At 44.9% G+C, this 23,183-nt stretch overlaps 1 protein-coding gene across 13 annotated transcripts in view; it reads left to right on the forward strand.

Moving 5' to 3' along the window:
• POMGNT2 (protein O-linked mannose N-acetylglucosaminyltransferase 2 (beta 1,4-)) overlaps positions 1-9,668 on the forward strand; it is a 31,355-nt gene extending 21,687 nt beyond the window's left edge. For 9 of the 13 annotated variants that reach the window (XM_027675491.1, XM_027675493.1, XM_027675486.1 and 6 more), the window contains one exon: positions 7,360-9,668. In XM_027675491.1, the coding sequence (XP_027531292.1) occupies positions 7,452-9,188 (1,737 nt within the window). In that variant the 5' untranslated portion in view covers positions 7,360-7,451 and the 3' untranslated portion in view covers positions 9,189-9,668. Of the gene's footprint in view, positions 1-2,473; positions 3,136-3,772; positions 3,964-7,359 lie in introns of those variants that run through there. The other 4 variants (XM_027675483.1, XM_027675481.1, XM_027675482.1 and 1 more) reach the window with 3 other exon arrangements.
• Positions 9,669-23,183: the final 13,515 nt, after the last annotated feature.

The following is a 23,183-nucleotide window of genomic DNA, read 5'->3' on the forward strand; positions in this document are numbered from 1 at the left end:
GTGGCTGAAGCTCATCTTGTTCAGTACTTTGGGATTTCACATCATATTCTTTTAAACTCACTTTTGCAGGATTAGTAAATTTTCCCTTCTGCCACTCCCGCTCCATCTTTACTTCAGGCAGACCACTGAAGTAAGATAAAGCTGCTGCTCTCTGACACCTCTTTTTCTGACAAAGGTATCTTGCCTACAGACTAAAAGCAAGAGACCAGGCAAAACGAGAGATTTTTTACTCTTATGGCAGAGCTGTTAATGCCAGTATAACCTGATGGGTTTCAATGGGATTCTCGGGTGAACAAAGATCAGCTGGAATGAACTCTGTCTGTTAAGCTTTCCCCTCTGTTAAGCTTTCCCCTCTGTCTAGCCGTGGTTATTTGGAGTAACTCAGGTTTTCATCTTTAGGCTTGGGACTGCCAGAATGTGGAGAAGACTTGAGGGCTGAGAGAAATACCTTTTTTATTTTTAAAAATTTTTTTAACGTTTTTTAGCTCATTTTTCTTACATCTCTTGCCTTGAGCTTGTTTATTAGAAATGCATCTTATCTAGGGAAATTTTCTGGAGATTAGGTTAGTTTTTTTTTGAGGAAAGGATTTCATTCTCCATCTCATTATGGGTGGAGGAGAGAACTTGGAAATGTGGACCTTAAAAGCCCCAAAAGTATTCTTTTTAGATTTATACTTTTAGCTCAGTTTTGTGGCTTACTTCTGTGCCTTGATTGCTTAGTGCTGGAATTTTTTTTAACCTGTTATTTTGTAGATCAAGACAGCAGTATCAACAAATATTAAATCAGTGGTTGCTAGTCAAAAAGAAAATCAGGTTGGACCTCCTTCTGTCCCAGCTGTCACAGACTCTGAAATTTAATGGAAGAAAGCTTAGATTTTCTATCCATAAGTGCAACTGGTAGGTGTCCTGTAGCAACCAGCATTCTCCTGTTCATATTAAAGGTACGTTTGCAGTACGGACCATTGCACAGAGCCTCAATCTCCTTGGTTGCAGTCTCGTTTAGAAAGATTTACAGTTTTGCTTTCTATTCGTCACTTACGCTAAACCATAAAAACTGGAGATAGACCTAATTTTTATCACAACTGTCTATAGATAAGGTTTTTGTAAGACTTTTTTTTTAATATATTGTAATACTTGATTTTATTTTTTCTGAATAAGGCTCTATTTTTTAAATTCTATTTGAGACTACATAGTTAAGATATTTTTTGTATCTCCTCTTTGTATCAGGCTTCATTAAAGATATTTTTATCTTTAACTGCTGGGTTTGCTCCCTTCAGGAATCTGCTCTTTTCCTGTTTAAAAAATCAGCACTTCTACACTTGAGTGCTTTTTACAAAGAAAATGTTCCAGTATATCAGTCATTCAGTGTACCATTCTTTCTTTAATGTGCTATGTACTGTGAAAGATATATGTATCTCATTAAATAAATACAGTGAATAAGATGATAACAGCTTTTGGGGCTGTGGGGATTGACTTGCTTGTAGTTCTGCGGGAATCTGTGACAGAGATGAGAATAAAAGCAAATTCTTGGCTGCCGAATCCTAACTCCCCCTCCTTCCAATCGGGAAAGTTGCCTTCTAGCAACTTCAGCTTTGAGTATGAATGAAGTAGGTATTTAAAACTGCATGTGTTATATACATTGCATCCTTAGCTAAGCCTCTTGCATCAGGGATGGGAGAAAGAACAGAAGACATTTTGCAGGGGAAGTGTGAAATGCCATGTTTGCATGCTTTTCTTTTCCTATACTGGTCCTGGAAAGCCAGTCTAGCAAGAGATGGATCTGGGGGTAGGGAGTGCTGGTAGGGAAAATATCCTTGAAGAGGGAATATCTGCTCCCACCCCTCCCACTGTGTTGCCATAACAAGAAGAAAGTCAGGACTCCCTGTGCATTTCCTGCCCATGTGGCTCTGGCTCAGCTCCTTCCCTGTCCTGTGGCAAAGGCAGCCCCTCTTCCAGTTATGCTGCATTTCTGGGAACTGTGGAGATGGTTCTGTTTGGACACCATGGCCACAACTGGCAGGCTGTGCCTAGGAGCTGGTCAGCTGGGCCAAACCCAAGTCGGCCTATGAGTGGAGGCATTTCTCTGCACAGAGTGGTGATGCTCTCTAGAAGTATGTATCCTTCATGGTTTTTTTTTTTCCATGTTGTGAAGCTTTTTAGCCTGCTGTATCTCTGGAAAACTGAACATTGGCTTGAAAATGCTTGGGCATTATTAACAAAAGCTTGTCAAAACATAAATAGACAAAACCAGCACTTTTAATTCTGTTAATACCTGCAGACTAGGTGATCATTCTTTAGGTACACTGTTCACCCTGGTCACCCTTGGCTTTTTCCTTTGGGGATTTTGTTAGTGTATGTTTATGTCTTCTTTTGTGGCTGTTTTTTATTTTGCAGGCTTTGTAGCTTTTCTCCCTATTTCTTATCTAGATTGTAATTTTTAAAATGGAGAAGAGATTTGGAACGTTGTCCATCATATTAATAGCTTCAGTGATTCATCCTACTGTAGCTTCACTATTAAAAAAAGAACAACAGACCTCATCTCTTAAATGAATCCAAACAGTCCTTTATGCCAACTGCCTATTAGTAGAAATTCCCCTCTCTCATCCCACCCACTCTGATGGTAACGAGAGATGAAGAGCCATGTCTCCATCTCTGTTTCCTGTTGCTTTCCCACTTCCTGAGGATGTTTAAAACATCAGATGACCAGTAGGTAACAGGCAGAAGGTGCTACTGTGTCCAAACTTGTATGAGAGTACCACAGACCTGCAAGATGCTGGTCTGTGCCAGAAGTGCCTGCTGAACACACCAGATGCATGTTCCTGAAGGCTTTACCTGCTCACCAGCAGCCAGTGCTGGTTAGAGAGGTGGTAGCTGGGCTGAGAGGATGAAACTCTGATACTTTTGCTAAGTGAGTGGAGGTGGAGGAAGAGAATGGGGTAAGCTCCTCATGCCTGTGAACTCTTTTGGAAAAGAGTAAAGATGAGCTGACCAAAATAGAGTCCCTCCCACAGGCTCTTAGCCTCTGGAGCAGCATCCATTGTGGCTGAGCTGCAAGCTTCAGGACATGCTCTCATTTCAATTGCAAAGTGAGCCACCCCTACACCAGTGTTTTTGTTGAACTCCCCATCTCTGATTGTAAGTCTGCTGCCCCACTGTCCTGTCAGCATCACTGCCTCTTCTTCCTCCTTCTCTCACTCCTGCTCCTCCCCTGCAGCCCACTCCTCTCGGGAGTGTTCAAGGGCACATCCCATCCCCTCCCATGGGGCGTCATTGCCCTCTGCCAGCTTGGCAGCAAGAAGCTCTGCACAGCTTTTATGTGCACGTCTCTTCTGGCTAGGCTCTGGTCTGTCAGCTGTCATGTCTCCTGGTGCTGAAGGATGGTGCTTTAGCATTTCAAAGCAGAGAGTAAAAAAATGTCAGTCCATGCAATTTCCTTGGTAACTGGGGCATATTGCTCACATGGAGCAAAGCCGTGGTTATCCTATGTCACTGGGAAGCAAGAGGGCCAATGAGTGTGGTAGGGGTGGGGAGGAGGTAGTTTGTGGGCAGCTGGGGGTGTGACTGGCCTAGATGCTGACCTGTATGTAGAAAGAAACAGCACAGAGCACTCTGCTCTTACAGAGGGTAGCAGTGTGTCTGGTGTGCCACTTTTGCAAGTGCTTTCCAGTTCTTAAGAAGTTCTCCAATGACATCGTGGGAGGGGAGTGACAGGTGTCTAGACCCATTTTGTCAGGGAGATTTAGTAATGAAAGTTTCTTTTATCATGAAGCAGCTCTCTTTAGGTGGAAGACTAAATACTTTTACCTATTCCAGAGTTACCTGCTGCCTCCTGGGAAAGTTTCCCATCCCAGGACTGCTGCTGCTCACAGTGCCTAATGGCTGATCTCAGCTTGGGGGACTGAGGAACCAGGGGACATGGAGAATGATTGCTTGCCTTTACTCCCTTGGTGCAGCCTCTCCTGGGTATGTAAAAGCAAACAGAGGGATTGTTTGCTACTATTTATGTTCTGTCATTCCCTGAAGGACCAAAAATGTTAGTTCTTGAAGGTCTGTTTTTACTGAAAGTGTCAGATTGAAAAAAAGTGGTTGATAAAATGTGGGAAAACAGGCAAAGAATTAAGACAGTTCCCTGAGTACCTGTGAAATTCTCCTCTCATTTCTGCCTCCGACACCCCTTCCTGTCCACATCCCCTTGCTTACTTTCATCAAAAGCATCTTTCAGCCAAGCAGCATGAACCAGGATTTAGGAACTGGCAATGAGGAACATAAATGAAGATGGATTACTTTAGCATTGCTAGCATTTAGCAACTATCCCTGACACCTGGTTGGCTAAAGCACATGCACTCACTTCAGCTAAGTGCAGGGAAGTGAAAGAGCTGCAGTGAGGAAAGAGGTGGAACAGGGCCTTGCAGATGATTTTTGTTAAAAAGCTGAGTTGTTCATTCTTAGCCATTTAGTGGGTATGGCTGTAGCAGATTCTGCAATGAAAATTGCTAACCTCTGAGCATTGGCCACATCCATCAGGCTGCATCTCTGAAGTGCCTCTTATGCCCCTCCCTTGGGGCTGGAGAGGAGAGAACAAATCAGTCGGGTGAAACATTAGAAGAGGATGTTTTCAAGAAGGCCTGTTTGGCTCAAGGGGTTTGTAATGGTCGGCAGAGCTCTCCACCACCAAAATGCCTGTGAAATATAGGTGGTATCAGTGGTGGTTTTATGGACTGCGGGCTTCTGATGCCTTTGAAACACCCACACATACACACTCATCTCACCATAATGGAATAATAAAGAGGCCGTGTGGTTTTCCCCCCTCTGCCAAGTTCTTGCAACTTGCATTGACTCCATTGAACTTGTAGTGCTTTGTTCTTCTGACCCTCAGGATTAACTTTAACAGTGCCCACAGACTGGCCTTCATTTGAAGTGTGTGCTTGCAGCAGAGGACTTGCTTGTTAAAGGTGTCCTTCATTTACTGACTAGCAGGCTTTGCATGTTACTGCTGGGGCTTGGTCCTTTCCTCGATGATGCTGCTGACGTCACTTAAAGCTGTGCACAAGAGATGAGAAGTTTGTAGTGGAGAGATGGACGATATCGTTAGACATCTTTCAAAGACAGTGAAGAAGTAAAATGAAGCATTGAAAGTCTGCTACCAACAAAATAACTTAAGATCTGTCTCCATCAATTTCTCTGTTTTTTTCTGAAAACTGGTTTGATGGCATTAGCAGAGCCTGAGTGATGTACCTCTGTGAATTTCCATTCAAGACTGTCTGTGGAACAATTGTGGTTGAGAGTTGCAAAGCCATCAGGAGCAGTAGTCATCCCTTGTTGACAGAGAAGGACAGATGACAGCCATCATTTGTCTCTGCAGGATATCTGTGGTCCCTGGGACAAGACCAGATTTAAATTGCTGTGGTTGAAACAAAGGCTAAGTGTTAGGAAAGGGTTTATGACAGTCCTTCCATGCCTCTATTGAGACTGGCTGAAGAGATGGATGAGTACTAAGAATGAGATAGAGAAGCATCTTTGGGGAGTGGTTTATGGAGAACTGATCCTGCCTTGGTAATTAGATGTCTGCTGTGGGTCCCTTCCCATTTTCTTTTCCGTGGTTGAAATCAAAACAACACCATTTTTAATTTGCTGCTTGCTTTTAGGGAGGCAGTTTTTCAGACCACTTGCCAGAGGAGGTGGACTTCATTTCTGTTTCATTTGAGTAGCTAGAGCTGCTCTGAAATTGAAATGAATTTGTTGCTCAGATCCCCAGAGACCACCTCTTGAATTTGCGTGGCTTACAGCTAGCACTTGTTTCTTTGGCATTATTCAGACTCCCACATACCTTCAGTTCTTCATAGATCCTGCAGGCTGTTGGGATCTTACAAGCTGTAGGAATCCCTTATGACTTCATTGAATTCCATAAACGATTCTCCATTCAATTCCAACTTGCAGGATGAAGCTTTTAGGCTGCAGCATCTCTTTTCTAAAGAACTCCCTTGGCAGTAGAGGTTTTGGTGTTTGCTTTGGTCCCAAAAATGTCTGGCTGACTTCCTCCACTCTGCCATATAAGAAGCGTCTCTCAGTTAAAATGCTAAGGGATGCTTGGGATGTCAGAACGTGTGCTCAAGACATTGCTTTTTCCCCCTCCCTGCAAACTTACATCAAAGGAAGTTTAAAATTGCTACCTTTAAAAACAGCAGCTAGAAACAGTCTAATGGGGTATATACCAATCAGAAATTTCCCTTCTTGAAGTTCCCTATGAGCCATGGGTGCAATTATTTACAGCCTGACTAGCAGTGAATCTTGATGCATAATGAAAATTGAAGCCCATAAATACTGTAGGTGAATCAATACCTCAATTGAAGTTCACAGTTGAAAATATAATCAGTACTCTGATATAAGCCAGTAGTGTTTCTACAAAGAAAGAAAACAGAGGCAGAATCTCTCTAACAAAAAATAAACAGGGAGGCCTTGGAGCAGCACAGAAAAGGTTCTCAGGTTGGGATGGGAAAATGCCAACACTGAAACCCTTTAATATATTAGCTTATCATTTGTATAAGAGTTGGCTGGTGCAGGTCAGACTCTCGCTAAATGAAGGTTTGATTACTTTAATGACATATCGGTTCCTCACATAAAGACCAGAGCTCTCCTCTCTCCCATGCCAGTATTTCTTTTGGAAGATGATGGCAGTTCCTAGCCTTTAATCCTGGACTGCAGCCAAAGAAATGCCCGAATGACTTGGGAGTTTCCCACAGGGCAGCCCATAGACCTGCAAGTCCTCCCCCAACCCCCCAGTAAAATTAAATTGAATGTGATGTTCATTAGTTCACATTCCACATTGGAGTATTGTGAAATCTGTACTTGGCAATACTCCTTGTATTATTATCGTCTGAGGCACTGTTGAGCATTTGCAGCTGTACAAAAAGCCTGTGGCACATCAAGAGGAGGAGCTTGGTCTCCCAACCCCTCTGCAAGTGACCCAGTGATTGCAGTGCTCTCTTTCCTCTCACTGTGGGAGTGGTCTGCAAAAACCAGCTGAGCCCAAGTCCCAGAGTACATACTGTTTCTTCTGACAGATCTTCACAGATTCTTCATCCTTAAACTCTTTTACACTTTCTTTTCCAAAAGCATAGAAATGAAAATAAGAGAGGAAGCCTTCCTGTAGAGCAGCTCCCAGTTCTATTTGCTTTTTTTTTTTTTTACAGTTTTGGGTAGAGCTTTGGCACTTTTTCCTTTTTTCCCTTCATTCCCTGGTAGAGGGGAAAATTACTGAAAAAAAGCCTAAACTCTCTTGAATAGTCCATAAAATGTGATTTATGATGGAGCTGTAAATCGGATGTTTAAATAGTTCCCTTCTTGTTTTATTTTCCACAGGTCTTTGCCCTCACCATGTCAAGGAATGTTAATGATGTGTTCCCTCTCCATTGCACTCCCCACCTGTCATCCTGCTAGAATCTAACTACAGAATGAACATAGCAGCTGTGTTTAATGCCCTGCTCGTGTCTGTCCTCGCTGCTGTGCTGTGGAAGTACATCAAACTGCGCGAGCATGCCTCCATGGTGGAAGAGGAGTTGGTTCTCACACGCCAGTCTCAGGAACTTTCTGAGGTTCAGATTGACTACCACGCAGCTCTCCAGGCACTGGTGGAGAACGGTACCAGGATGGTGTGCACTGGCAGGATGCACACCGACCGCATCTGCCGCTTTGAGTCCCTCTGCTACTCTACTGAGGCCGAGGAGTTTGTCTACTTCCACAGCAACTCCTCGGTTATGCTGCCCAACCTGGGCTCCCGGAGGTTCCAGCCAGCTCTGCTCGACCTCTCCTCTGTGGAAGATCACAACACCCAGTACTTCAACTTTGTGGAACTGCCAGCTGCTGCACTGAAATTTATGCCAAAGCCAGTCTTTGTGCCTGATGTGGCGCTGATCACCAACAGATTCAACCCAGACAACCTGATGCACGTCTTTCATGATGACCTCCTGCCCATTTATTACACCATGCAGCAGTTCTCTGATTTAGATCTGGAGGCACGGCTCTTCTTCATGGAAGGGTGGAGTGAAGGTGTTCACTTTGACCTCTACAAGTTACTGAGTAACAAGCAGCCGCTCCTCAGGGAGGAGCTTAAAACCCTGGGCAGGCTCCTCTGCTTTACCAAATCCTATGTGGGACTGTCCAAAATCACCACCTGGTACCAGTATGGATTTGTCCAGCCACAAGGGCCAAAGGCTAACATCTTGGTTTCTGGTAATGAGATCAGGCAGTTTACCAAATTCATGATGCAGAAACTGAACATCAGCTTGGAGGAAAGCTCTGGTGAGGAGTACATTGTGGTGTTCAGTCGAACAATCAACAGACTTATCCTAAATGAGGCAGAACTAATCCTGGCTCTTGCTCAGGAGTTTCAGATGAAAACCATTTCCGTCTCTCTGGAGGAGCATTCGTTCTCTGACATCGTCCGGCTGATCAGCAACGCGTCCATGCTGCTCAGCATGCACGGGGCACAGTTAGTCATGTCACTCTTCCTGCCAAGAGGTGCCACCGTGGTGGAGCTCTTTCCATATGCTATCAACCCTGAACACTATACCCCTTACAAAACCCTGGCAACCCTTCCTGGCATGGACCTGCAGTACATTGCCTGGCAGAACACTGACAGGGAAGACACAGTTACTTACCCGGACAGACCTTGGGATCAGGGTGGCATTGCTCATCTGGACAAGGCTGAGCAAGAGCGCATCATTAAGAGCACAGAGGTGCCACGGCACCTCTGCTGCCGCAACCCTGAGTGGCTGTTCCGTGCCTACCAGGACACAAAGGTGAACATCCCATCTCTAATCCACACAATTAGGCAGACTGTGAAGTCTAAGCCTGGACCCAAGAAGCAGAAATGGTCTGGTAGCCTCTACCCTGGGAAAGTGAGGGATGCCAAGTGTCAGGCCTCTGTCCAGGGCACAAGTGAAGCTAAACTTGCTGTGTCCTGGCAGATCCCCTGGAATCTGAGATATCTCAAGGTCAGAGAAGTGAAATACGAAGTGTGGATACAAGAGCAAGGGGAAAACACTTACATGCCTTATATATTGTCCCATCAGAATCACACCTTCTCAGAAAACATTAAGCCCTTCACGATATACCTGGTGTGGATACGCTGCATCTTCAACAAAAATCTCCTGGGACCTTTTGCAAATGTGCTCTTGTGTAGTACATAACCTGCTGCACTACCTGTACAGCTCTAACCTGCTCTCCACTCCATCTGTGGTTTAAAATTTCTCGTCTTGTAGTTTGTAGAGGGCTGAAGAGGACTAGACTGTACCAGTGCCTAAGTGTCTATTTTATTGCACTCCATGTGTATTCTTTAGATGGTATTTATTTCCAGTAAGTGTTTAAAAAAAAAAAAAGAAGAGAAACCTCTGTGTTCTTCAGAGTAACTTCCAGAGGTTAAATTACATGCTGAATACATGTAATTGAGAACAGAATGGAAGTGAATTGTGTGTACCTTGGTCGTGATTTAAATTTGTTCCTATTGTGTGGTGAGTATTTAAGCACAGCATTGAACTGCAGTTAATTCCATGGCTAAGTGGGCAATTCTCATCAGCTTTTTCATTGTAAGTTATTTTTTTCAATAACTCTGAGTAACTTTGAGTTCAAGATTTGGTACTGGAGCCTTCATTAAACTGCTGTAAACCTCCCTGATTTTTTATTTGCATTTTATTATTTGTCAAAGTGTTACTGTGATAGATTTATCCGTTGTTGTGGTAAAATGTGTATATGTGTAGCTTTTTATTTTTCATATTTTGGTTAAAGAGAATGAGACTACAGTGTCACCTTCATGTTTAAAATCAGATTTTACTGCACTCCTATTGCAAAAGGCTGGAGTAGGAGATAGAAGTAGAAGCGGTGGCCTAGATAAAATAATCTATGGTGTTTTAAGATGTTTTCTTTCTGTGTTGATGTGTTTTAAGGTGTAACTCATTTTGCGAGCTATGTACAGGTGTGTGAGAAAGGAAAGGGATGGTTTGGAAGAGATGATGGTGGGAGCAATTGCACTTACAGGAATCCACTCCAGAAAATAATTTTTTTGGTATTTGATCAGAATAATCTGTTGATAATAGCTACCAACAGGTACATGTTTTGCTAAGTAATAGGCAAATGACGGCAAAGCAAAGCTTTCTGGGCATAGCTGTTCCTGGATGTTGGTGGGAGGAAGCAGAGTCAGGCAGGAAACAGGTAGGTGAATGCCATGGCATTGGGCTGGACAGAGCACGTGGCAGGGATTGGGCTGATGACACTCTCACCTCTCTTGCTCCAGTGAGGAGAGTAGTTTATTCTAGACTTAAACTCATTTTCCCTGAGATCAGAATCTGGCTTCATTGCTGGGCTAGCACACTGACTGCTTTGGGCCTGATCCTGGACTGCTCCAAGTCACAAGTACAAGTCTTGGGGAGGGAGAGAGAAAGGAGCAGGAGTGTGAGATGTTTCCCTGTTAGATGTTAGCATCCTCCATCATTCATCACCAACGTTGAAGCAACAGGAAAAGTGCTTTCTTCTCTCCCTCCTCCTTTCACACCTTCCTCCCAAGGTCTGGATGGACGTTTGAACGGTAGGATAAATGTCTTGCTTTCTGAGTGATGGGCTGATAGATGAGCATCTCAAGGCAGGATTATAAATATGGGTTCTAGAGAGAGGGGGAGAAAAACATTGCTGTACAAATCAGACAAGAAACGGGAGGGTTGAAAAATGAGCAAAACACCACAGTACAACACTGAACCTTCAGGCAACTGCTGCTTCTGTATATTCATTTTCATTATGTCTTGCTTTGTCTTCAAATATGTTTATGATTTAAAGGTGGGGAAGAATCAGAATATCAGTCCCAAAGTCTGTGTTTGCTTTGCCATTGTAACCTTGCCAACTAGTAGGTTTTGCCTTGATATTTTAAAGGGGCACATGAATATTCCTCCTGCTGTTTTCTTAGGACAAAATGGGCTTCTTGCTGAAGTGAGTATCCAAGCTGTGCCCCAAAGTCTCCATGTGGCTGCATATTCCATGGTAGTACATCAGAGCCGAGGTGAGAAACTCCACAACAGATGACAGTGAAAGCAAGCTGTTCAGGGAAGCCTCTGGGACCTGTGGCTCCCCAGGACCTTGCTGGCTGATGAGCTCCCTCTCACGGAAGCATTTTGCAGCAGTCTTGCATCCCCACATCCATTCAAGCTAAAGGTAGCCCTGTGGCCAGTGGCCATCCTGCTGGCTGTTGCAAGGGTGGTAATGTTGGCACCCTGTGAAGTCAGTATTGAGTGAGTCTTCAGACAGCTGAAATTTAGTCAGCATTTGGATTACATCAGTTCTCAGAAGTAATTTTCTATGGGTGTGTGACTGCCTGTGTTCTCCTAACCAGTGTTCATCCTGGACAGGGTATCAGTCTCATTGTTACCTTCCTGCCTGCTTTTCTCCATGTCTTTTGTAGTAATTGTCCTTTGCCTGTAATTTGTAGACCATCCCATTTCACTTAAAATTAGTTCCATATGATTGCAGATTTTCTAATATTTGCAGATTGGTTACAGCACATTAACTATTTTCTTCTCATATTCTAATGACTCTAATCAACAAAATTGGCTACAGAGCTATGAAGTATCATATATGTGGGTTTCCATGCTCTTAACTCTGGCATGAAACGGTCTCTTGTGTTCAGAGAGAGACTCACTTTTTCCAGAAGATAATCAAATGTGCTTTTCAAAAATGTGCATTCAGGTTCTGTCTTCCTCATCAGTGCTATGAGTGCTTTATGGGGTGGAAGGAAAATGAAAGTATTTTTCCTTTTCAAATTCTGAAATAGATGAATGCTGAAGTTTTGACAGTGATGTTGCTGTTTTCCTCCAACACCTGCCCAGTGTAAGAATGTCTGTGCTGGTACCTTACTGCTGTACCTGAATTCCTCCTCTGCCAGAGCACACAGCACTGAGAGCCTGTGGTCCAGCCTGTAGTTTCATAAATTGGGCACAGTAGTGTAATGCTGATTTATACTACCTCAAGAACTGCTCTGGAGTGCTGGCATCTTTCCATAATGAATTTTCTTTCCTTTTAATAGCTTTGCCATCAGTGCTCTGCAGGCTTGTTCCATTTTTCACCCCTGTCCTCCCCTGTCCCATGGGCTGTTTGTTTCTCTTCCTTCACACGAATATCCTCTCACAGTCTCTAACCTTCACATTTCAAGAAAACTCACTGGTATTTTTGCTGTCAGTGCCGCTTAATGGATCAGAAGGAATGTTTGCCTGGTGTCACTTAAAGTTTTGCCCTGTAATAAACCCGGACTCTCTGTGCACAGGGGTTGAGGCTGCATCTCTCACATGCATAGGAAGGCAGGGCTGGAGCAGAGTTACTCGGTTTCCAGAACAGCTTCTTCCCCCAGTGGTCTTGTGGGGCTCTTTTTGATGAAGCTCCTTTTGTGGGGCTTCCTTTCTGGAAGCAGCTTGAAACTTCCACCACTCTATCAGCTTGTTTCTGCTCCCAAAGCAAATACATTATGTTCTGTGGTGCTCTTTGCCCCCACTGTCCTGGAAGAAGAGAAATAGGTGAGATTATTTCCAGAACTCTGGGGGTAGTGCATGATGCTGGTCTTGAACTCGCTGCTCTTGGGCTTGTCCATGCTTATGGGAATGGATCACTGAGAAGGATTTCCTCTGGCTGCAGTTTCATGTCTCCTTTTAATTAGCCCAAGTGCAAGGAGCAGCCTGTGGCTGCGGTGGGAGGGCTCTTACTGACATACAAGGAAAAAGAAAGACCAAATGGAGCACTTACCAGCTTGGACCTGTGAAGTGTTGGAGCAGGAGCTGCAGGTTAATGGTAATACAGTTCCCTATGGGACAGGACCCCTCAAGTGTGACTTCAGTAGAGCCAGAGCAATGCATGTTACTGTTACCTTCCACTGCTTATGGCCCATACTCACCCTCAAAGACCATATCCAAGAATAGGAACATTTCTGAAGAGGCTCAACTCTAGTCTGGCTCAGGTGTGTTTCTTGAGAAGGACGTGCTGCCACCAGGGCTGTGGAAAGGTGAGATTTAATGGATGTGGCTTGTCCTAAACAGCCCAGCCCTTGCTCCACACAGCAGAAGGCCAGTTGCTCTGGAGGGGTAGCCTGGAAGAGCAGGGAGCAGGATACAGTAGCACAAAAAAGGCTGAAAAGCCACCAAGTCATTCTATCTGTAGGACTATCAAGTGGTGGGAGGGACTTGTTCCATGCAGCCTGGCAGGTGGCATTTGGCATGATGACCTGGGGAGCTCACCTCAGAAAATTTCTATGGCACTTGTTTGCCAGCTTCCCAGGAACCTAACACACAGGGAAATAATGATGAAATCTTGTTTTAATAGTTGATTTGAGATAGCCTGTGTTCTGCCAAGCTACTATCAACATCTTCTATGTGGATTTTAAACCCTTATTCCAGGCAGAAATTTTCCTCCGTGTGAGGGAGTGTGGCTTAGAGGTCAGTGTCCCAAGCTTGGTCCCATGGCTGAGTGCAGCATGATGACATCACTAAGCTTTTGGCTAAGGGAGAAACAGTGAGGATGCCAGTTCCCTAAGAGCAACGTTTTCACACGAGTGCAACCCAGTTCCTCCTTAACTCCCTCTGCAGACAGCTGGGGCACCTTGATGGCCACCAGCTTATCATCATCTCACCAGCTAGAGGTGCTCCGGTGCTTATGCAGTGCACTTAGCCCTTGTCAAGCATGCAGAATCCTAAATGTCATCCAGGAAAACCCATGGCTGCCATAAATTATTACTGGTTATCTTTCACATGGCAAAATTATTGCACTTTTTTTTTACTGGCGGTATGGATTTCTCAAGCTTTTGGCTTCTTTCTTGTCACCCATTGCCTATGGGTGGTAGGGGTAGGCAGTGATGGGCTAATTGCATTCCAGATTGGTCACCCAGAGTGAGTTTTACACCTCCAGAAAGTGACTGGAGATAATCAAAATATTTGGTTTTACAGAGTTCAGTTTGAGATTTTTCTGTCTTCTTCTGTTCCCCTTCCCTGATTCTTTTGGACAGATCCTTTTCTTAAGGAAATAACAATTCTGAAGAGCAATAACCTGGAACTTTTAAGAACTACTGTGGAGGGATGGAAAATATAAAGCAAAACCAAATCCTTTGAGAGACAGTTTAGGAAATATGTTTGCAGATGAAACCAGACCATTTCTTAGAAGATTTTGGTGAGAAATGATGCAAAGTGCCTTTTTCAGCTTCATCATCTCAGTCTTTCACAACTAAATACATTACTCAAGGTAAATGTATGACAGTAATATTCTTTAGTGCTGTTTATTGATTTTTTTTTAATTGTTATTCTTTCTTTCTTTTCAGGCCACCTTTTTGCCCCATCTCTTAAGGCTTTGCATACCCACCGCTCTGAGATCTGTGAATGTCTTGTCCTGAGACATCAACACCTCACAGGACCTAAATTAAGACACTTAGGAAATAAATAATTTTAAGACCCCTAGGCTGTTGGCATAGATGGCTCCAAGGCAGAGCCGCACTTACTGCAGGTGGACTGGCAAGGGCTCTGACCCAAGCCTTTGTTGCTCTCTGGGATCCATGGGTGAAAGGGACTCTATAAGCCCACCATCATTTTATTTATATTGAACAAAAGGGTGACTTCAGCATCTTTCTTGCTCTATCTCATCTACTGAGCTTTATAAATAGTAGACATGTTTCTACAATATTTTTGCTTTTGGTGTCTATGTTGTGTAAGGCAGGGTAGGTTTAGTGGATAAAAGAGCACTTAATTTTCCCTGCTGGACTTGGGGTAGGCACACTCTTGGAATGGCTTTCAGTGTGATGACTGACAGTCCATCTGTGCTGTGGGTGGTAAGAGAAGCATCACCATCTGCACATGTGTGAGGCATATCACTGTCCTTATGTAAGAGAAGTCACCTCCCCCAGCGCATCCCCCCTAAGGGGGCTTGAGCCAAACCCTCTGCTAGTGTGGGGCTGGCTGCCATGCAGCAAGCCAGCCTGAATTTACACTGATTGAGGCCCTGGGCCTCCTTGTCACCCTCTCAAATCGTCCCTTCAGAACATGCTGATTACCGAATTAATTGTTGGCATGTTCAAACAGATACACAGAATAGCCTCCTGTTTGCTCGAAATAACTTGGCAATGATCATCACCTTTAAATGTCGCTTAGTCCTGCCGTTTTCAAATGTGTTGCCTTTAAAATTTAATTGAGTTTCGCTTTGTTTGGTGTGTATTCAAACAGCTCGCTCCAATTGCCTGATTTACCTTCTGGGTTCACTGTGTCCCTGTATGCATAATGTAGCATCCACAGACACTCTCACTCAGTTTAACATCTCTCTTCTCTGTCCTAGAGGCTCCCTGTTCTTTTGTCCTTCCTTACTTTAATGTTGTTCTGGCCCCTAGGAATCATAGTTGCCTCCTCCAGCTTAACCAGCATGTGGTAAGGTGAATGGAGGAGGGACATCCTGCAGGCATTCTGTCACCAGCAGCAATATTGTTTTCCCAGTATCTGTGGATTTCCGATGGTGTTATCCTTTGGACGTTTCTAGCGGTGTGACGTTTCCATGATGAGTCAATTCCTCTTGCTTCTTCAATCTGCCTGGCAAAAACCTGCCAGGTCCTTGTTGCCATCCAGGAATGGGTGCTGAGACAGCAGCTGCTGTGTGGACTCCAATGGATCCCTTGCGCTGGGATGATTTCACCAGTGCTGAAATAAACAGAGCTGAACACTGGCCTTTCCCTACCCTTCAGCCCCAGGGACCGGGTCTGCTTGTATTCAGGGATCATGGCTGCTTGGTGGCAAGGTGTGACAGACCTAGGTTAGGAAGCAGAGGCTCAGGCTGCTGCTCAAGCTGACTAGCAGGGTAGGGACACTGGTGGCCATCTGGATAAAGTTTTCATGAAATGTGTCTGTTTTTTGCAGGATTCTCACTGCAAGAAGCACGGAGGAGAGAGAGGTGGCATGCTGGGTACTGCCATCTGGGGTGAATTACTGAAGAGTCTGCTATTTTTTAGGTTAGAGATCAGTGGAGGAATGTAGGTCCAAGCCATCAGTTTTAGCTAGGGAAATTTGTTGTTTGTACAAGCTCTTTTCCCAATCCTGCTCCTCTGTTTCAAGAATTTATATAATTCTCCGTTACTTTGTTCTACTTATTCAGTCTTCTCTAGATTCCATCTTCTGTTTTGCCATTAGAAGATGACAAATTTGAGCTGGACTTTAGGCAGAGGGGAGCAGGGGTGAGAGCTCAATGGGAAAACACCAGCGTATGTCCAGCCATGGCCAGGAACCCCCTGACAGCATCACTTGTGCAGCACAATGGAAGATGAGTGCTGCTTCCATATTTCTTAAACATTTTTTTCATGTATTTCACTCTGACAGAGAAAGGTGCTTTCCTCCATGCATGAATACTTTTCAGTTTCAGAGCCAGACAGCTGTGAAAAATCTCTTTCCCTCCTTCTTCGTCCAAATTCCTTCCTCAGGATTATGATGGTGCTTCAGAGGAGCAATTTGGAATGCATTTTGCTTGAGGGGAAGAATGGGATTTAGTTGTCTGGGAGTGAGGGTTTCAGGTGCTTTGGGTTCTTGTTCTTTTCCCACCTCCCACTTGCTTCATTTTGGCCAGAAAGTGACTGCAGGATATATGGTTGATGCTGATGACTGGAAGATGCTGTGTCCTTGGAGAAGGCGGACAAAGAGACATCTCTGCTGCAACTCCAAGGGCCAAAACACCATTGGTTGCACATCCCAGCCACTTCTATGAAAAACATTTTGTTTCTCTGGCAACTTTTCCTTCCTCTGCATTAAAAAAAACCAAACGAAAAGCTCTATTAGGGAGACTGGGAGGGGCTGGGAAATCAGTGGGGCTGACCTGAGAGTCCCTATATGCAGTGCAGAATTTTTGGTGAAAATCTCAGCCTTTTCCTCCCAAAATTGTTCTGCAAAGCTTGTAGGCAGAAAGAAAACTTCAAAAGAGCGGTTGTCTTAATTCTCCATATTGCATGTTCCCCTTTTATGTGCCATTACCTTTCTGAGTAAGGACCTAATTTAAGTGTGTTCTCCTCAGAAAAAAAGTGCATTTTTTACAGCCCAGGTTTGGGAAATCTCTGACCAGCAGACTTCACTTAGTAGAGCAGTGGTGTAGGTGAGGTTGGCAGGTATATAACACCAGGCTGTGATGGACACAGCTGCCTGTATGGTTTTTCCCAAGGCAAGCACCACTGGTCTTAGCCCACTCCTGCTGAGTTGATCCTTATCCCATAAAAAGCAAGAGGATATTAGTGGCCAGTTTGATGCATCCTCACCAGTAGCTCAGGTGAGGGCCCCATGCGTAAGCACCACACATAAACAAGCCACTCAATTCTAGGCCAGGATTTTGGCTCTGCTTTCTCAGCTCTCTTTCAAAGCAGCAACATTTCAGGGAAAAAAAGCCCCATGAAATGACCCACACAGGGCAGTAGTGCCCCTCGGTTTGTGCTGCTCCAGGCTACATAAGCTGCTTACCTGGAAACCCTCTCTGCGTGGTGGAAGTAAAAAGAACCCCTTGCAGCCAATCCCCTATAATCTGTAGGAAAATATTACCACCATCGGATGATCAGCAGCTTCAGGAGCAAGCAAACATGCCTGAACCCAGACTGGAGCAGTCAATGCATCCAACTGCAGCTCCATGGAGCCTTTCCCTTTTTATCCCGGTTCTGGTTTGATAGCTTTTTTCATACCCTTTGCCTTCATGTAAACAACCACGCAGGTTGCAGAGGAATAAACAAAAATCAGGCCCTTGAACACAATTGCTTACCGGGAAAAAGACCAAAGCAGAGATCCATGAAATATGTGTGCAGTGCTGCAGGCACAGCCAGGTTTGCTGGGGCTGTGAAACAGGGGGCTCCTGCCACCTCGGCTGCCCTGGGAGCCTACTTACCTGTGCGCAGATTTATAGTACAAAGGCAAATCTGAAAATGGCTATAAAAGGGACCTGTTTATTGCTTAACTCAGAAGCTCCCTGACTCACAGGGCAATCTGTTCCTCACCACAAGATTAAAACAGACTTGAAACGCATGTTTTTAGGCTAAACTGTTTTGAAATGCTTAAAAAATATAAACTACCCATAAATGCAAGGTAATTGTGAATCTACTTGAAACAGAGGCAAAAAGAAACATAAACCCAGTGCCATTTGTTTTAATAGGTTTTGTCCGTTTCCATTCAAAGCGTTCAAATAACCACACAGGTACATCTGCACCCACCTGATGTGTGTCTGCTGCTACTCCAGTTCAACTCTCCAGCTACCAAGGGCTTCAGCTATTTCAGACCTCAATGTATGGTATTTCCCTTAACATCCTCCCTGCTGAAAGCCACAGTCCCGCAGCACACCAAGTGACGAGGCTCTGGACTACTTTGCTGAGCTTGATTTAGTCACTTGAAACCAGGCATCTCTGAGACCGACCTGCCCATCGTTCACTGGGGGTTATGGCTCAGGGTAATTAATTTCCCAATTTAGCTAAGAAGGCACCTCAAACCCTGCCAGTCTGGGAGCCCACATGTGATGGCAGGGCTTCAAAGGCAAATGCTGCTGCCAGTGGGCTCGCTCTATGTTCCCGATATCCAAGCTGCATCCCTGGTGACACCAGGGTGATGCTACAGGGCGGAGGCTGGGAAAGGGCAGGGGACTGGCACATGGTGGTGGTTTTCATCTGGTGTCCCCTGCCAAGCCCCCCGAGTCGCCTCATCCCCGAGCCGTGAGCTGTTTTCTCGTCAGTTAACTCGGCGTGACAGTTCCAGCTGGTCCCAAGCCATCATAATTAACGCCACGTCTTTCCCATTTCTCTCTGGCTTTCAGACGCGTGCCCAGGCTCCTGCCAGCTCTCATCAGTCTCCACCCTGGTGCCAGCAGAGTAACAGTAAGCAGGGGAAAGGACCAAGTGGGCTTGCATCAATGGTGTAAGGCCAGCCTTTTCCAGGTCTGGACGGGACTGGTGCATCACCTCCCACCTCAAAAGTTTGCTCTTGCACTCTTTGCAAAAGCGGGATTAAAGCCTCTCTGCATTTGGTGGCAGCTTCCCTGTTCTCTGTCACTGTTTTCTGGCCAAGTTGAAGGACTGTGGAGCACCTGTGGATGTGCTGGCCTTGCTCCCCATCATTTATCAGAATTGTTTCCTCCTTGAGGTGTGAGTTTCAAGCTCTCCCCCCAGAGAGAGGACCTCTGCCATGCAAGAGGGTTATTTCAGTGGGAGCCACTTGTGTCTGCCTTTATTCTCCATATTTACTTGCTTTCTTCCCACCTTTAGAGACAGCGTGATGAATAGTGAAGGGCACTCGATGAAGGGTTTCATTTGGGGAGACTAAAAAAAATTGTGTAGCAGACTGTGTTTTGCTCCATTTTGCTAAAACGGAGATAAAGGTTTGTCCAAACCCATGCCACACCTGGAGCTGAGAACTGCTCGATGACTTCTATGCAGGAGTTCAAAGTCCCAATTTATAACTACCACGTTTTAGGTGAAACATCTTGTTCCACCTGACAGCAAAAGTGAAAGATCAAGCCCTCCAAAGTCTGGCTTTTCCCAGGCACATTGAGGAAATGGACATATTTCTCTTGAGTTTGGGGGCTAACGTTTTGACATCAAGTTCAGTGCTTGGGTTTAAGGATCTCTTTGGCAGCATCTTGCTGGGATATTATTGGGGTTGAAAGGCAGAGCTTGTGAGTGTTTTTTTAACTTTGAAGGGAACATCTATTGTTTATTCATTTAAGAGAAGTACAAAGAATTGTATTGAGTTCTTTTTTAATAACTTCCCACAGTGCTCCATCCCAGTGGCAGCTTAATCACAGCTCAGGGTTCTCTCTGGAGCAGGAGAAGATCCCAAAACCATGGGAAAAAAATGTGCAAACCTCCATCCCTCTGGGCAGGAGAAGCCTGTGACAGGATGGTGGCAAAGGGGCTGTGGACACTGGTGATGGGAGCTTGCCTTGCAGGGTGAGCAGCAACAGGGCCAAATACAGCCATGTGAAGTGTCAAATAATTTTGACTAATAGCTGACTATTTAAAACAAAACCATGTCTCTGTCTCCTCATTGATAATTCAGAAGCAGAAATAAATTGTTTGCTGGGAACAGCTCGCCTTGTTCTTTTTGTCACGTGTATGGTGTATGTCACCACATGAGAACTTGGTTATCTGTCCGCATGTGCTCAGTACAGACATCTTTATAAAAATCCAAGAAAAATGAGCTGTGAAGAGCCAGAGAGCTTTTAAAAGAGGAATGCTTTACAGAGGAAAAAATTATGGCATTAAGAAGACATCCAGCAGATACTTCTTCTCTTGGGCTAGTTATGTTTTAAAATTTATTTGTTATGGGAGGAGTGAAGCTGGACCCAAGCTAATAATCCAAACCAGAGGGAGAGTGTTCAGCTGAGAAATATTTTCCTACCTGCCAAACCTCCCCCAACATGTAGAAAATCTGTTTCCCTGCTCATGCAGTTGGTTGTGTAGCTGTACCTTGTGTCTCAAGGGACCTATGAATTTTTAATTTCTCAGCAGGGGTTAGTCTTTAAATTATCTTCCTTTGCAGAGGGAGAAAGAAGGGAGAAATTATGCTGCTTGTGAGAAGGGCCACAAGTGAGGATCTCACAGAGGGGTGCAGGACAAAGCCAGACTCAGTGAGAGCTCCCTGGGCTCCAATAAGGTGATGTTCCCAACATCCTCCAGACATCACAGTCTCACCTGGAAATAGATGTGACACATCAGTCCAGGTATCATCATAACTGAGACTGGGCTGAGCATCTGGGTTAGGAATAAAGATCTGGGGGGAAGACTGGGGAAGGCTGGGAAGACTAATAGGACTTGAATGGAAATATTTATTTTGCCCAAGGATTTTAATTTCTTTGATCCAGCTGGCAAAGCTGCAGCAGGCTCATTAGAAACCAGCTCAATAATTGGTTTAATCCATGGTCTCCTTTGGTCCTCTGGAAAGAGGGTGTTCCACCTTCTCCTCACCCCAGCTCCACAACTACTAGCTATAGGACAGAGATGTTGGGGGGTTTTTTTAACATTTAAGTTAATTATTTTGAAAATATTTACTCATGACATGTCTATTTGTAAAGGTGCCTCATCAGGGTGTTGGGGGAATGAAGAATTGAATCTTTATGAAAAAAGATGGGAAATATTTTCTTTTCCTGTCTGATATCTGAGTGCTGGTTAGAATACATCTCAGCACTGCAGGGGCCTTGTGCAGTCAAGGATGGGCTCTCCTCATTAGCTGGGTACCATGCTACCTCTCATTAGCCCATTTTTACAAACTAGCTTTTGTGTCCTTAATTCCAGAAGTTGCTCATCAGACACCTCATACTAGCCTTGTAAACCCTGCCCAAACCTTCCTCTGTCCATGATCTGGGAGGATGCACTTCTTTTGTGTGAAACAGCAGAGGTGAGTGAGCTACGGGCTGGTTGGGATGGAGGAGAAGGGGCAGAGGTTTGTCTCAAAGCTTTCAGCTGGTAATGCTGGGCTCTGTCTGCTCTGCCCCTGCGGGTACTTCTGGGGGGGTCAAAACTTGGCAATGCCAACTAATAAATAACCATGTTTGTAGGGGCTTTGCTAAGCTCTTTTTTGAAAAGTAAGTCTACAGAGGCTGTGGATAAAAGAGCTGTATCTCCACACAGGCAGACTATGATCAGCCTTGCATTTGTGCTTGGGGGGTATTGCCTTTTTAATAAACCAACATGATTTAATGTTATTGTTTTCATAGAGGGAAGAAGAAAAGAAGTTATTGATTCCTTACTCACAAAGAGGTAGCTTTGCAGCCTCCTTGTAATACCAACAATGATTTTGCAATATATAATGATTTGAAAAAAGGGACAAGGACAGTAGGACAGTTCACCTGTACTCATGGGCATTCTCGGCAGCCCATTTTATTATTGTAGGAAGACGCTTTGCCTTATAGAATTGTATAAGGGCTGTATGAGATCAGACAAAGTCACACCTTGTGCCATTTCCCTCCCTGGCTCTCTCCTTCACTGCCCACTGTAAGCTACTGTAGCACCCATCAGCCCTTGGAACAAGCGCATTATCCACCAAGCAAGCCCATGGCTGGTGTGAATCAGCCACTGGCAGCGCCAGAGGAGATGGCAACTCCAACACCAATGTCTCTGCTACCTGTGGTTTTGGTTTTCATGGAGCAAAACTGGATCTTGGAGGTGCCTCTGTTTGTCCCAGCTTGATGGTGTCCTTGGCCATGGGAGCTCCTCAGCTCACGCTGGATGCAGATATGCTGCGGTGTGTGTTGGGGAGGGAGATCATCCCAGAGGTGAAACCAGATCTGCACTTATCAGATCAACACAGGCACGGCCTAAGCCACTTTCCACCATCAGCCAGGAAATCTGTGAGAGGGGGAGAAATTGAATTTCAGCCTCCTCAGTATGAAGCTGGAGCCCTAAACACTAATCTGTCTCAGAAATGTAAATTTTGCAGAGTAACTCCTGCAGACCTGGTTTGCAGAACTCAGCAGGAGACAGCCTTCTCCCAGAGATGATTAAAATCTGATTTACAAGGCATGGTGGACAGATGGCATCTGTTTTTTGCAGTCAGTGGTCCCTGCAGAATAAAAGAGGCAAAATTCAAGGCTGTAGCTCTGCAAAGACTGAGAAATTATTGTCCATATCCATGCAGGTGCCTGCATTGACACATCTGCTCCCACCATGCCAGGGCTCAAATCCACCAGCCCAGCAGGTACTTGCTTACCTCCCTTCTTCTGCCTCTTAGTGCTCAAATGTTCCCCATTTCCCAGCCCTTCCACTGCCCCACACCCCCTAAAGCTAATGTGAGGGCAGGCCAGGAGGTGGGCAAAGGCAATTAAAACAGACGACTGCCTGGATGCTTTGTGGAGCGTGCAAGAGGCAGCTTGAGCAGGCAGGGGCAGGGAAGGGATAACACTGCAGGCATAAAAAAGGCAGTCTCTACCGAGAGCAATCAAAACACCTCAGGAAGATGAAATCTTTTAGAAGGGTATGTGCAAAAGCATCATCAGGTGGGAGAGGCGGGGAAGGACTGAGCAGCCTTTTTCTTTGCACAGCCTGAGGTCAGGCTGGAGCAGAGCCCTGGGGGGTGAAGCCACGTTTCCTATCTGGGTTCTGCTGCCACAGAAGGACACCCATGTGTTTTTGGAGTTTTTTCCCACCTCTTGAACAGTAATCAGCTTGAAAAGGCCATGCCCAG

The sequence above is a fragment of the Neopelma chrysocephalum genome, unplaced genomic scaffold, assembly GCF_003984885.1.
Source record: "Neopelma chrysocephalum unplaced genomic scaffold, ASM398488v2 Primary Assembly neopelma1_26, whole genome shotgun sequence".
In the NCBI taxonomy this organism is placed as follows: domain Eukaryota; kingdom Metazoa; phylum Chordata; class Aves; order Passeriformes; family Pipridae; genus Neopelma; species Neopelma chrysocephalum.